The sequence below is a fragment of the Mycetomoellerius zeteki genome, unplaced genomic scaffold (assembly GCF_001594055.1).
Source record: "Mycetomoellerius zeteki isolate Tzet28-1 unplaced genomic scaffold, Tzet1.0 scaffold151, whole genome shotgun sequence".
Lineage (NCBI taxonomy): Eukaryota > Metazoa > Arthropoda > Insecta > Hymenoptera > Formicidae > Mycetomoellerius > Mycetomoellerius zeteki.
Genome location: NW_017256458.1, coordinates 1835393 through 1849472, shown reverse-complemented (window position 1 = coordinate 1849472; position 14080 = coordinate 1835393). Strand labels below are relative to the sequence as shown.

Here is a 14080-nt window from a genome sequence, read left to right as displayed (position 1 = left end):
TCAGTCTCGCGTGACAGCAGACAAATCACCGGGGCCATAATTACCCTTAATACCGGGTGTCTCCGATCGGGCGCGCCCGCGTAATACCCGGCCACTTAGAGGCCGAGCTCGTATTTAATTGCTAACGCTAACCCGCGGTAGTATCTCCTCTCTTTTTATTTATTCACGCGATCTTGAGAGAGAGAGAGAGAGAGAGAGGGGGGGTCACGTCGGGATTTATACGCGCTTAAAGCAAGGGGGGTCGGTTGGGTAATTTGTCGCTCTCTCGCCGAGATTCGTATCTCGACTAAACATATTAATGAGAAACCTGATTTCTCTCAGGGAGGAATTAACGGATAAAATTTTACAAACTCGAGAACGCGTAATTATACGTATACACACACATGCATAATGGTAAATTCATCGCAGCTTTTAAACTATGCGACGAGAAATTTGCTTTACCTCGAACTACCGTATTTCATATCTCCCATCTCTGTCATTTAATTATGTTAATTGTGTGAGGAGAGATTATAAAGAAATTTCAATGCATGCGGACTGCGTGCCCCAAATTATAATTAAATGCACGATAACCCGTTGATTTACGGTTTTCATAGCAGAATGTCAAATATGCATGAATGGAAACCGAGAACGTAATGTAAATAACCGCGAGCGGAAGTTCAAGACACAGATAGAATCGCTGACTCTTGTGTTTGCACGTGAATTTACCTAAGGACGAATCACAAAGAGATGAATCGGAATACGATGTGCTCACCTCCTCTCACTTCGCAGGACAGACCGAACTCCACGCCAACCTGAAACGGTCCGGCGACGTTCTCCACCTGCACCCCGGAGCTGTCGTAAATGAGTAGCTGGTGAGGTGGCACTGCGAACAATTTTCACGAACCGAGTGGTTCGCTTTCCATAATTGACGGATAATGGCTCGGACGGTCTATTCCGACTTTTTAAAGAGAGCTCGCGAAAGTTAATTTTAAACTTGCAAAAATGAAATTTCGATTAATTCGTCTCCCTTCCTTGTCCCCCCGAAGTTCGAAGAAAAGTGGGTTAGACCGCCGCAACGCGGGCCCCTCAATTAGCGAAACCGCGCGAGACGGAGATTGTTCCGGCAAGTTTAACTTCACGTCGAGATGAAAAAAGATCTTGCATATCGGTCGACGTTAACTGCAGCTAATTCTCGCTCTCCTTCTTCTTCTGTTAGCACCCTTCCCTCGGCACGATCTTTGTTTTACGCGTTATACCGAGACGCAGTTAATCATACCGGAGCAGTGTTACGCGGTCGTTACGGTAATGAGTTTCCTCACCGATCACTGTGAGATTCACTTGGAAGTTCTTGGTCGGCGAGTTCTTGAAGTCTACCCGGCATCTATAGATCCCCTCGTCATCCAGCTGGACCGCCTCTAAGGAGAGCGCGGCCGGCTTCGTCACGGTGATGAAGTAGGCCCTGGGCCCTACGGCGGTGCTGTCCGACCAGTTCAGGGCCTTGTTAAAAGCCCGTCCTCGCACATCGAAACTACGTACATATTTCATTTGTAAATAATTTGCGAGTAACACTGGATCCTATTCTTCTTTTTAAGGAGATTCGATCGAACATAGCATATATTAATATTTATACTTTAAACAAACTGTAGATATATATATATACAATATATATATATATATATGAAAATTGTATTTATAACATTCTATCTTTATTAAATAGTATATTTTTTTATTTGTAGTGTATTTACTTTATTTATTGTTATTTTTATTATTATAAACTAAAATTTTAAAAATAAAAACAAAAATCTAAATCTAAATATTTTTATACTTAAAATATTTAAAATGACTTATGCAAAAATTTCATTGTGATTTTCTGATTAGTTACAGAGATTTAGAACAAATAAATATTTTGTTTATTTACTGGGCAATTAATTTCTGCATCGCAATGTAACTTTACATAATCATTTTGAATATAAAGTACTTACATAAAAAAATTAAGATTTTGTTTTACCTAATACATTTCCATACATTTTTATTAGAGCACAGTCTTAAAAAAAGTACTACTTCTTATTCAAATAACTTTTGATCCAAATGGTAAATCGTTACTAAAAAAAATGTGTTGTATTACTTTTAAATGTGAGATCTAAAATTATTTGTAATTTCTTCAGAAATTTTTTATTATTTTGAAATATCTACCCTAATAGAAATCTCATAGGTAGTTCTAAAAATGCCCATGACCCATGGGTATATGCCCATTTTAGAAGGGTATATACCCATCTAAAATGGATATATACCCGTTTCAAATCTTCTCATCATGAGAAAATTTCCATTAGGGTATCATACCTCCTTAATACGTTTTCCGACTTTCTTAGATCTTTTTTTTCTCGGTGACAAGGCTTGCTTACCTGTAAATGGGTTTCACCGCATAATCGCGGAACCAAAGGACCATGTAGACGCGATCCTCTCGCGTGGACGGCTCAATGTCGCAAGGCAAAGTGGCGGTACGCCCAAGTACGGCGCTGACCTTAGATGTGGACACTGGAGAGGTTGAAGAAAGGTGATTAACGCGTTGGGTATCGGAATCCGGTACATAGCGATACATAGCGTGTTTAGTTTATGCATAATTCGACTAATTGAAATTTAACTAAATGAAGCCGCGAGCTGTCCATCAAACGCAACGTTTATTTGACCACGCATGCTTATTACCGGATTTATTTATTTGACGATTCGGACATATTGAACATGTAACGTTCAGAGATTATTTCTTTTTATCAAAACTAAATGCCAACAGCGTAGCATATTTAATGGTTGATAAAAATTTGATAATGTTTGGTAAACATAGCCATATCATTTACGAAAAGATATTGTTTAGTAATTATTGAATAAATAACTTTTCTCTATATGTTGTAAATATTTTTTTTTAATCTATAATCGCTTTAAATGTTTGAGATGAAGGTTCAACGAATTATGAAATCTTTTCAACGTCTTTTTAAATGATTCCTTTGGAACTTTACTGTAAACAATGCGACTTTTCTTTCCTAGTTAAATCTGATTAACTTTAACGCTTTGAATAATTTTACTTACAATACTGTTTCTGTTTTCTTAGAAGCAAACATTACGGGTCGCTTAATAATTGAGTTAATAATTCTGACGAATGCACACGGAACTGTAATATAATATTATGTAATTTTGAATCTTAATGTATATTCGAAGGCATTATGTTTAACAATTCATGACGTTTTACAAATTGCTAATTATATGGTTAATAAGTTAAATGAGCTGTAACGCCAGCTTTTATGTCACGAAAGAACGTGGAAAGTTATTAAGTTAGTAGGAAGTATTATAAGTAAACTTACAAGCCATTCAGGTAAACGAGATTTAGCAGCGAAAAACTTGAGATTAAATTTTTTCCTCTTATTGTTTAGCGTGATTTTAAATTACCTTGAAGTAACGCAGCTGTGAAGATCTCTGAACTCTAAGCGAGTAATTTCGTTACGTTTCACGAAATAAAGTCGCATCAAGAATGTGTAGATATCTTAAGAGACATTTCCCTCCAATTTAACATTCCATTCTGACGCGAGAAAGAGTCCTGCCTCGCAACATATACTATAAAAAGGAAGCTGCTTTGCTTCTTACGAATAAAGAGACGAGAAAGCAGCTTGAAAAATATCACTAATGAAGTTCGTTTTCGCGCATAATGGAGAGTTTCCACCCCGGTAGCGCGAAATATAATTACGCCGCGTAACATTTCTTTGAGCAAGTTTCACGCTCTGAGTGATTTCCGGTATCGCAACAAGCTTGCGTCTGATTCCCCCGTTTTCCGATACGCCGCAATTTTCATCAATCGAACGACGTCTGTAACACGAATACGAACTCTTCCGGCAGGATATCGCTTTTACGTTTGTTTGTGACGCTCCGATGAAAAATGTACATGCCACGAGCCATTTATCTTTTTTAGCATCGTATCAGCGCGATTATTATCTGTTCCATCTATTTAAACGCATGCCATTTTCTATGCTGAAGGCATTTCAAAGATATAAATAAAAACTGACATCAAGGTACAAATGTAATTGGAAAATGGCTGTGTGAATGAAGGTTTAAGATAAAATAACCGTTCGCGTATTTACGAGAGGAAGGAAAAATTAGAAATATCCACTGGCAAATTTTCAAACAGCTGTAAGCAGGACGGATTACAAATTCAAAACTTGTAAAAGCTCCGCACTTTTGATCAAGGCATTAACCGTTATGCATTAACGGGAACTTATTTATTATTTCATCACGTTTTAAGGGACTATATTCAGCCTTGCTTTTGCGTTTCGACCTAGTTTTATTTTAAAAAATGCCATAACTTTGTAAATATCGATTCTAACAGTTTTCAATTTCATGACTTTGTCAGTTTTCCACTTTTCAATATGCATTTATGAAATACGTATTGGGTTCCATTTTGCGCACAAAAGCCATATAGAGTTCCATTCTGCGCCGGACATGCTGAGTGTGCACGGCAAACGAAGCTACCAGCAGAATTAAGGGACCCATTGTGGCTCTGATCAAGGAAAATTTTTCCTTCTTTGTTAATCTTCAACAATATATTGCACAACGAAATAATATAATCTACAGAAAAGCAACGAATCGCTAAGCATGGCTTCACTTAACTATTTCCTTCCCCAGTATTTTCACAGAAAACCGACCGCAACATCCTTTCTGGTTTTTATTATTCAATTTTCTCCTCTTCCTGCTTTTTTTTAATAACCGTTAAAATAAAATACATTTTTTTTAATGAAAACACGTATATCTACGCACTCATATACATTCTTTTTGTAAACTACTCTTTTTTAAATCACATTTTCACATTCCATTATAAAAAGAGAAAAAAATAACAAACGATCGTTTTATGCCCCAAAATCGCGAGATAAATTTTTGACCATATATTGCTCCGTTAACTTGAATATCGATATTTTTCTCAATGAGAGAATATTGAAGTACCGATAGTTTTCGAGTAATTAGTGGTTGAAGAACTCTCCTTTCGTTTTAAACTAAATTAAACATCTATTTCCACTTTCAAAAATGAAATTTTATTAAATTAAGCCCGCTCAAGTAATTGATAAATTTTATTTAATTATATATTAAGTAAACGAGTATATTTATTAGTTATAATTTTAAGAAGTAATTACTTTGATGAGTTTTTGAAGTTCGAATGCAAGAAAAACGTAAGGCTGAAAATTAAAAAATTACTTATGGAAAATATAGTGTCAAATTTATTTTTACCAATAAATAATACTTAAACTGTGCAAATTGCAAGCCCTCTTGTATCTTTATTAAGGAAAAAAATTGAGAAAATTGGTCTCTAAGTCAGGATAACCGGCAATTTTGGGACACGCTCGAAAAGCGAGTATCGCTCGCGCGGGTCAGGGAAGTGGTTAATCTCGGCTGTTCGTGCGACCGTTTCGTGCTCGTGCGGCGCGTACCTAGGTCATCGTCCTTATCCCAGTTGCCGCTGGCGTTCACGTAGACGACCACGGCGAATATGTAGCCGCTAATCACGAGTCGCACCGCTATCTCGGCCAACGTCCCGAGTGCCATCCCACGAAGGGGCTGCGACACCTTCGCCGGGCACTTGGGCCGCAAGCTCAAATCCGTCGTCTCCAGCATAATACCACCCCGCGGGTACGGCGGCGCCTTATTGTCATTCCACACCGGGAAGGACCTATCCTTGCTCCGGCTCCTTGTCCCGGCCGCGTGTGCAGGACGACGAACACGCAGACACTCACCGACTCGAGCGTGGATCCTTCAAGCCCGAACGCCTACCGTCGAGGCGCATCGAAGTGCCTGGATGACAAAACTGCGCTTTCTTCACTGCGTCTTTTACTCCGCGTCTCGTTGCACTCGTGTCACTGCTAAGAATCAGTGCAAAAGGATTGCCTTTCGTGTCTCTCTTTTTTTCTGTTATTTTAAAATGTTAAAATATATTTTGCTTTCTATTGTTATATTAATAAGCTAATCTTTAAATTGTTATATTAATTTATATCAAATTTTGTGCAATAATATAATAAATAAAAAAGAAATATTTTTAAACAATAAAATTTCTTTGATTAGTAAGATTCTTTGTTAAATTTTTATCAATGAATAATATTTAAACTTGAAATTTTTAAAAATTTACGTGCACAGTTGTTAGGATTGATAAAATTAATGATAAAGAATATCAGAAATAATGTCTAGAAAGATAGATAAAAAGTCGTACGGACAAACCTTTTGTATCAACTTAATGTTTCAGCAAAACGTTCTCGCACCTATTACTGTCACTATTTTTATTTCCTGATCGATCCGATTGCTAAAATATATCGTCGATTTTTTTATTACTCTGCGATATCGAGTTCAACAGTGACTACTCGGTTGTTTCACGTGGTTGCTTTCGATTACCCTCGTTTAACTTTATTGTCCTCGGACCTAAAGGTGTTCAATTGTTCTCATTGTAGCTGCTACATTACCATTATTTTTCTCATGTGCCCATCAAACTCTTGTTAAACTCCAAGTTCTCAATGGTAGCAGTTTTGTCACTCAGTCCTTCTTACTTTATCGCCTTTTCCTGGCCGCACAAATTTTCCCGTTGTCGTCACTGTGATTTGTTAACGTTCGGTTATCGTTGTCGATTACATCCCGGCATTCGTCACTCGTCCAGGAAGATGCATGGAGGTCCAGATTACTCACCGTTCAAATTGACGCCTGTCGCTGGCTCAAATAAAGATGGACATTCGAAAACATCCGGCTGGCATCGGAATTCCCGTCGATATTTCTCGTCGACGTTTTATGATCGATTATTATGAATTATTTTCGATACTGTTAATGCATCGCGCGCGTTTTATTATTGTCGTTTCAGAAGTAGAGAGTTTCGCACTTCGTCGAATATTTTCCAATCGTGTAACACACAATTTTACAGAGATGCGCTGCAATGCGAAAGATCTCTTTAAACAAATGAGAGTTCTTTTCAGTAGTGCAGTTTGAGCTCAAGTTGGCCGGTTCGCCTGATCAAGCGCCAACCCTCTTCCACTGGCTGCACACGATTCTAATTTCGATCCACTCTACTTATCCCGTCTCCTCCCGAATTCATTCGCGTTATTGTCGCGCACCTTGCCCCCCGCACAACCCTGTGTCTGCAAAGTTCTTCGACGATCGGATGCAACGAAAAGGATTAGTCGAGCAACTTTCAGTTGGGGGACAATCGTTAATCACTTGATTAATCGTTGCACTCGTTACACTTCGATACGTTCTTATAGCGTTGAAACGTTCCAGACGAGCCACAGGTCGACACCGGATATATTTTCTTATTATCAGGGAGATATTTCGTATTAATACATTTTAACAAGAAAGCATTACGTATTAATTCGTTTGAACAATCTTGTCGACTTTAATGAAGAGGCGTGACATCTGAATGCGCTATTCGAGGCATCGCTTAAGTTCGAGTCGGTAGATTTATGTCTAAGTTACTCGGTTAGAGTTATATTTAGTCAGTTCTATTAACAGTCGGAACTTCTTAGCACTTGCAAAACAATCCGCCGTCTCGAGAGGACTAATTCCCTCTTTCTCTCACTTACTCATCCTCTCTCTTTCTTCTCTCTGTTCCGTCGATTAATCAAAGGGGAGTCTTATTGTCATTCCGTCCGAGATCAGACAGCCACTTCCTCCACTTCCACCCCACCGGCTCGAGAGAAACGAAGGGGCGAAAGGCAGGCAAGGGAGCAGGATGAGCTCGGCGGGGGATGCTTCGCGGTCTGATCGTCTCGCGAGCGTTCGAGAGGAGTGATTTCACCGCGACGGTATTCTCCAACGATTTTCCACCCCTAAAGGCCTCCCACCCCTTCTCTTTCTCTTTATCCTTCCCTCTCTCCCTCCCCCTTCTCTCTCTCTAGCTCTCTCTCTCTCTCTTACCTCGAAGGTAGACGGTCTTCTCCCACCGCTAACCCCGCGGCGATGTCCTCCGGCGAGGATCCTCTCGAGAAGGGGAGAGGGCGCAGCGGAGGGAGGATGACACGCTCTCTCCGAATAGTTGGAGGATCTCGAGGACTCCTTCGGCAGCTTTCCTTAATGTTTCTTAATTACCCGCGTTCATTAATCACCGGGTCTTTTGATGTCTGTTGAATGCTTTCTTTCGCAACGTGATTCGCGAGAGCCAAGCTCACCTAAAGCACCCAGAGACACGTTAAAGCACTCGAGCGGAAGGCTCGAGACTCGCACCTGAAATGGCGCAACGCGTTCTGACGAAGCACCGCCTTTCTCCGCGGAGAATATCGTTCTCCTGGAGCTATCTTCCTCCGGGGTTTAGGGCCGCTGTTAGGCGATTCGACAATGGCGATAACAGATCGGTTGACCCGCTGCACGAGGCGTGCACTTCGACACACGAACGATACTTCCGTTGTTATTCTACTGGTCCTCAATTTCCGCCGTGATCGATCATCTCCCGTATTATTTTGCGGGTTTCTTTTTTCCGCGAAGAAAAAGACCGTCAAAAATATAAGAAGTATACGGTGCTACGTCCCGTGAAAAAACGGCGATATAAAACACATGTAAAAAACGGCAAAATACACGAAACCGACCGACGAGTTCGTGAAATTCGCTCTCGAATTAATCAACTTTATTTTTCAACAGCGGCGAACGTTCCGTTTTTCATTGACGCGAATTGTTCTACTTCTTGACAGCGGAAAAATTTCCCCGCAGTAGTTACGGATAGTCATACACAGCCGTTATACATGATCGTTCTCGTTTCTATATTCTTTCTCTCGCTGACCTTCTCTTAAAGATTTAAAGAATAATTTAGGATCAATTTAATTCACCTTTTCAGCTTTTTTCTGTTTTTTGCTTTTTAACAGCCGCAATTGATAGCAACAATTTTTTTTCTAAGTAGATATGAAGAGTCACGCACAACCGATCATTTGTAAGGTTCCCCAAAAAAATTCCAGTTCGAATTTTCGTGCTCCTGGGGGAGATTACCCTTATTTTTTAAATTAATCAATGGAAATACCGATCACACGAGCACCTTGGACGAACCGTTCATCTCTCTTTACCAGCCGGCTACCGACGGCATGACGTTGAATCTCGACATCGGCAGTTGTAGTTTCTCACGCTCTTCTCGAGGAGATCTCGCACTCATTCGCAGCGACGGGAAAATCTCGCTCATCCGATCTCGATAACGATCGCGGTCCGATCGCGGACCGGTGGTGATGACGGCGGTGGCGGCGGTAACGGGAGCAGAGAGAAGCGGGTCGACGACACCGGCTAAATTTCCCACGAAATTTCTCGCCTTGAGCGCGAGGCGCGGCGGCTTCCAGCCGGTGTTGCAAGAAAGAACCGTGTTTCTCGCTCCCACGATCTCCTTCGCACCCTCGTTCCCGACGACCGAACTCGTCTCTTCCGCGACGCGTGCTGTCGCGTGCGACGCGCTGCACGCTTCCTCGTCGCGCGGGCACGCCGCTATAACCGCCGCGAGAGAGGACGACGCGCGCGAGACGGGGCGCCGATCGTTTTTCGGGAGTCAGTCCGATCCGGCCGCCTCGCGTTTCGACGCGTTTCGATGCCCGCGCGATGTACAACCCCCTACGCCGACGGTGGCGGTGGAGGCGGTGGTGGAGGCGGTGGTAGAGAACGTGCCGAGCGCGCTGCCGCGCAGGGCTGTCCGCGCGTGGGGCGCGCCATGGGGTGTCCTGGAATTCATCGACGACGTATACAGAGTTGCCACGAATTTCTCATTTTTAAATTCCATAACTTTTCCTTGATTTCCAGCCAAAGTTTCATGATTTTCTCTGACTTTCAACAACATTTTGAAATTTTTTATATTTTTGTTCTGAGTATCAATCGTGTAACTCTTTTCTAGAATGGAAACGTGAAAAGTGATCATTTTGATATATGTAGTATGTATGTATGTATGTACGTTTTACAAAGTTTTCGTTTTTCATGTTTCCGCCCTAAGGAAAAAAGTTACATTATTTACCTCTTGATTTGGAAACCGGTAAACATTTTGTTGAGAAAGAAATTTAACATAGCAACGTTTAACATAGTTACTGTTAATTTCGTTGATACTGCTTGCATTTATTTGTTAAGTTGGTAGTATTCCAAAACTGCGTAGGTGTGATGTACGAATATGAAACTTCTTTAAAGCAAATAATTGTGATTTGTTAGAGAATTTTGCAAAATTCCACGACTTTTCTCTGATTTCCCTGATTATTTTCAATTTTTCTAACATCTCTCTGACATCTCTGATTTCTAGTTTGTGACAACCTTGGTATAAATGCCAGTATATTACACTTATAAGATTCAATACGAGATTTTTTGACATAAATCGAGGGGAATCATTATAGGTCCTCCTCATTTTATTATTCAATGTCCGATTAGTTACGACGTCGAAAAAATATTAAGCTAAAAATATGATGATCGTTTAAACGTTAAAATTGATGACTGTTTTTCTACTTTGAGCGACAGCTTGCGAAGCGGTTGTAGCCGTAATCTAATCGTATTAAAAAGAAATGTGACACAATTAAGAACACATTGGATGCATGCCGTGCAGAATTTGGAAACGCGATGCGATCTTATGTTCTGATTTGTGATAGCAATTAGTCGCCTGACCGGCTTAAGAACTTTTCTCTCTGAATTCTTAGAACTTTCTACGTTGAAAGGAATCTAGAAACTTTTCTTCGAATGTGGGTTTTATGATATTGCTTCACTATGTAATATGTAATTAATATAATAATGTATTACTTCAATAAATTATGAGAAAATGTGATATCCCACGCAGCACAAAATATTTCAGAAATATTTGCAAAATGTTTTATTGCAAGGTTTGAAATATTTCTAAAATGTAAATATATCCAGGAAAGAGTTTTTGAAATATTCTTTTTCTTACAATATATTTGTACAACATTTCTAAAATATTTTTATGAAATATTTTAATGCAATATTTTAAAACGTTTTACAAATGTTTACAAAATACTTCTAAAATATTTTATTGGAAAATGATTTATATAAATATTTCATGCTGTGTGGGATTTATGAATTTTATTAAGGGCTATATTTTAATTCACATCGCTCCTTTTTATGATTCTTGGCCTTGTTTCGTCATATGAATACACATGAAAATTAATGGAAATTAAACAACATAGTAGTGATGAAAGTCTACCCTAAAGCTTTCATCTGCAGACACTTTCCTGACGACTGTCTGTATTTATTGCGACTGCGCAAGCGGTGCATTCACGCCGTCGCCAGGATCGGAGGAAAGTATTCATGAGAAAACAAATTGGAGGCACCGGGATCTAGATGGTATACGGGGTGTTTCATAAAGTTTACATCAAACTTGAAGGGCGTGCTCTTGGCAAATTTGAGATCAATTTTTCTTTCGCGGAAAGTTGAGCGAGAGCAAAGTTACGATTCGGTCTTGAGAATTCAAATCTAAATTGCATAAACTAATGTATAATAATGGTAATACCATCGAGGTGTCGATTTAAAATAATTTTAAGGCAGTTTCAATTACAAGAGTGTTCAATGTCGAAAGTTCTGAGGTCAGTCGTCCTCTGAAGAAGGTTTTGGCTGAAGTAAGAAGTCAATTAGCAAATGTTTCAAAATTAATTAGAAATTAATTATTAAATGACTTTCTAAAGTTCAATGCGAAAGTTGGCGAGCTCCACGTGCAAGATCTACCGCAAGAGATGCGTAAAACGTTGTGGCCCGTTAACTTTGGCAAACTCGAAAATCGAATTCTTCTTCAAATAGACAGTTTCAAGAGTCGAGAGTCGAGGAAAATGAATGGTTATCGCGCGTTCCCGTATTTACGTTCTCCGTTATCGATAGGACACACCCTGTATTTAGTGGTTCACGTAAAATGACCAGACCATCTGTCTTATGTGGTATCCGCGGGGAACGAAGAGTCAGCGGTGGGCCAAGATAATACAGTGGAGAGGAGAAACTCCGACCGGAAAAAAAATAACGAGCTCGATCATCTAATGTCCTGGAAGCCGGGGCTTTTTTTTGTCCTATCCAATTCAGCCCTGCGTAGTAATAGTCTCGCCCTTACTGAGCGAAGTCACGATGCTTTAGGGGTGGGCGATAGACACAGGGGCGTATAATACGACACCTGCTCGCTTCACGAGCGAGCGAACAAACACACCAGCAAACGAGGAAATTTTTGCTGTCGCCCTACAGCAATTCGAATTGCGAGTCACACGCAAAACGTGACACCTGCCCGCACTATTACGGTTTTTCGCGAACGAGAGAATTTCCGTTTGCCGTTTGTGTAGAACTGCAACTTGTGGAACTATGTTGTTCGCGAGAAAATTACAAGGTGACAAATTTGAGAGATTTAATTGGTACAAAAGCAAAATGTGTCATTTTTGTTACGAAATTATTCACTCTGTAAAGTAAATCTATTTATTCTCGACATCTCGACATTTTGACATTTCGACATCCGACATCCCTGTTAAACAAGTCCTCGAGGAGTATTGCAAAAATAAATATTCGAACATTTCATTCATTTTTAGTTCAGATGATTAAGAATAAATGTTTCATTTCAAGTAATTTTGTTTGACAAGAAAATTATTTAAATAATTTATATTTGCAACGTTCTTTGAATACATTGTATATTTTTGTCTTAATTCGATCTTATCATATCTACAAGATAATCGACTTTTTGTTTAGCGTATGTGAAGATAGCTCACGAAAGCTTTAAATAACGTCAAGTCGATAACACATTTGCGATTTTTATTAATAAAAATTAGGTTTTTTTTTGGTGCCGCGGCAAATGTTAATATGCGAGTACTTTTCACCATTTCTCTGATGCGACCTAAATTTTGATTTAATTCCAACTAAATTATGTAATATCTAGCTATAATGGAAAAACATTTTTATGCGACTTCAAACAGAAATTACACACACAGAGATTACATACACACAGAAAAATACTTACTATACGCAATTAATTAATAATTATTTGTTTTAAGTATTTTAAAAGTCCATATATCCGCAAATTTATAATTCACAAGTTTATGACAAACGTTATATTTATTCAAAATGTATTCCACGAATTTTAGCAAGTTTAATATGTTTCAATCAAGATGATTCAATTAAAACAAATTCGATTTGCTTATTACATACATATATAAAGTCGTTTCTTCGATCCATCTTATAATATTCTTCAAAAGAAAATAGATTCTTGTTCGAGTACATAATGATGATTTCTTTTTAAAATTTGTAATAAGTATATTTTAAGATTATTATCAAGAAAATATTCTTTGTTAAAGATGAAAGTTCTTTCTTAAAAGAAAGAAAATTGAGTAATCCTTTTTTAGTAATAGAACGATATTTTTCTGTGTATAGATAGTAATTAATTTTATTATGCACTTAAAAATATTAAATAATATATTAAGCTCTGCATATTTAATAATTAATTAATCCACGCTTTCAGATAATGAATCAATATTCAAGTTTAATATTATTAAATCAAAGTCTCCAAGGATTAAATATTAGAGAAGTCGATATTTGACATATTTTTAATGTGATATAATAGAAAGAGTGACACATATAAATGAATAATTTTAATTAGCAGTAATTAATTATATCGGCTCGAATACCGTTACACCTGTAACTGTGACGTGGAGGAATTAGAGATTATTCGGGAAGGAAATCATTTACGACGTTTTTAAGGGTAAAAAAGCGTGACGCGAAGGTTTGCGACTTTCTTTGTGAAGCTACGTCGCGAACAGACGTTAGGGGAGAAATCCAGCAGGGGTGGCTCAATATTCGTCTGTTAGGGTGGTCCTTCAAACTGTCGAGTGGCGCTTATCTTCTATATCAATAAGGTCATTATTTTACATTCTGTTCTACCTAGAAGGAATTTTAATACGGGGAAAAGTTACATTCAAGAAATACGGGAAGGATGGAGCATTTTTTATCATTTATAATACTTAAAAGGACTCCGACCACGAGAGATATATGTATATATAAATTAGCATGCTCTGTTCTTTCCTTTCAGAGTTTATTAGTATAATTTATTAAGATAATATAATTAAGTAAGAAAAGGTTAATTTTAATTTTTTAAGCTTTTGAATTTTTTGCAAAATGAAACTGTAAA

The 14080-nt window shown here is 38.6% G+C and overlaps 1 protein-coding gene across 2 annotated transcripts in view; it reads right to left on the bottom strand.

Moving 5' to 3' along the window:
* side-III (sidestep III) overlaps positions 1-7808 on the bottom strand; it is a 20303-nt gene extending 12495 nt beyond the window's left edge. Inside the window, exons 1-5 of one of the 2 annotated variants that reach the window (XM_018444571.1) lie at positions 6223-7808; positions 5442-5870; positions 2382-2514; positions 1299-1507; positions 752-862 (exon numbers count right to left, since the gene is read on the bottom strand). In XM_018444571.1, coding sequence (XP_018300073.1) covers positions 752-862; positions 1299-1507; positions 2382-2514; positions 5442-5625 — 637 coding nt within the window. In that variant the 5' untranslated portion in view covers positions 5626-5870; positions 6223-7808. The remainder of the gene's footprint in view (positions 1-751; positions 863-1298; positions 1508-2381; positions 2515-5441; positions 5871-6222) is intronic. The other variant, XM_018444572.1, reaches the window with a different exon arrangement.
* Between the last annotated feature and the right edge of the window lie 6272 nt (positions 7809-14080).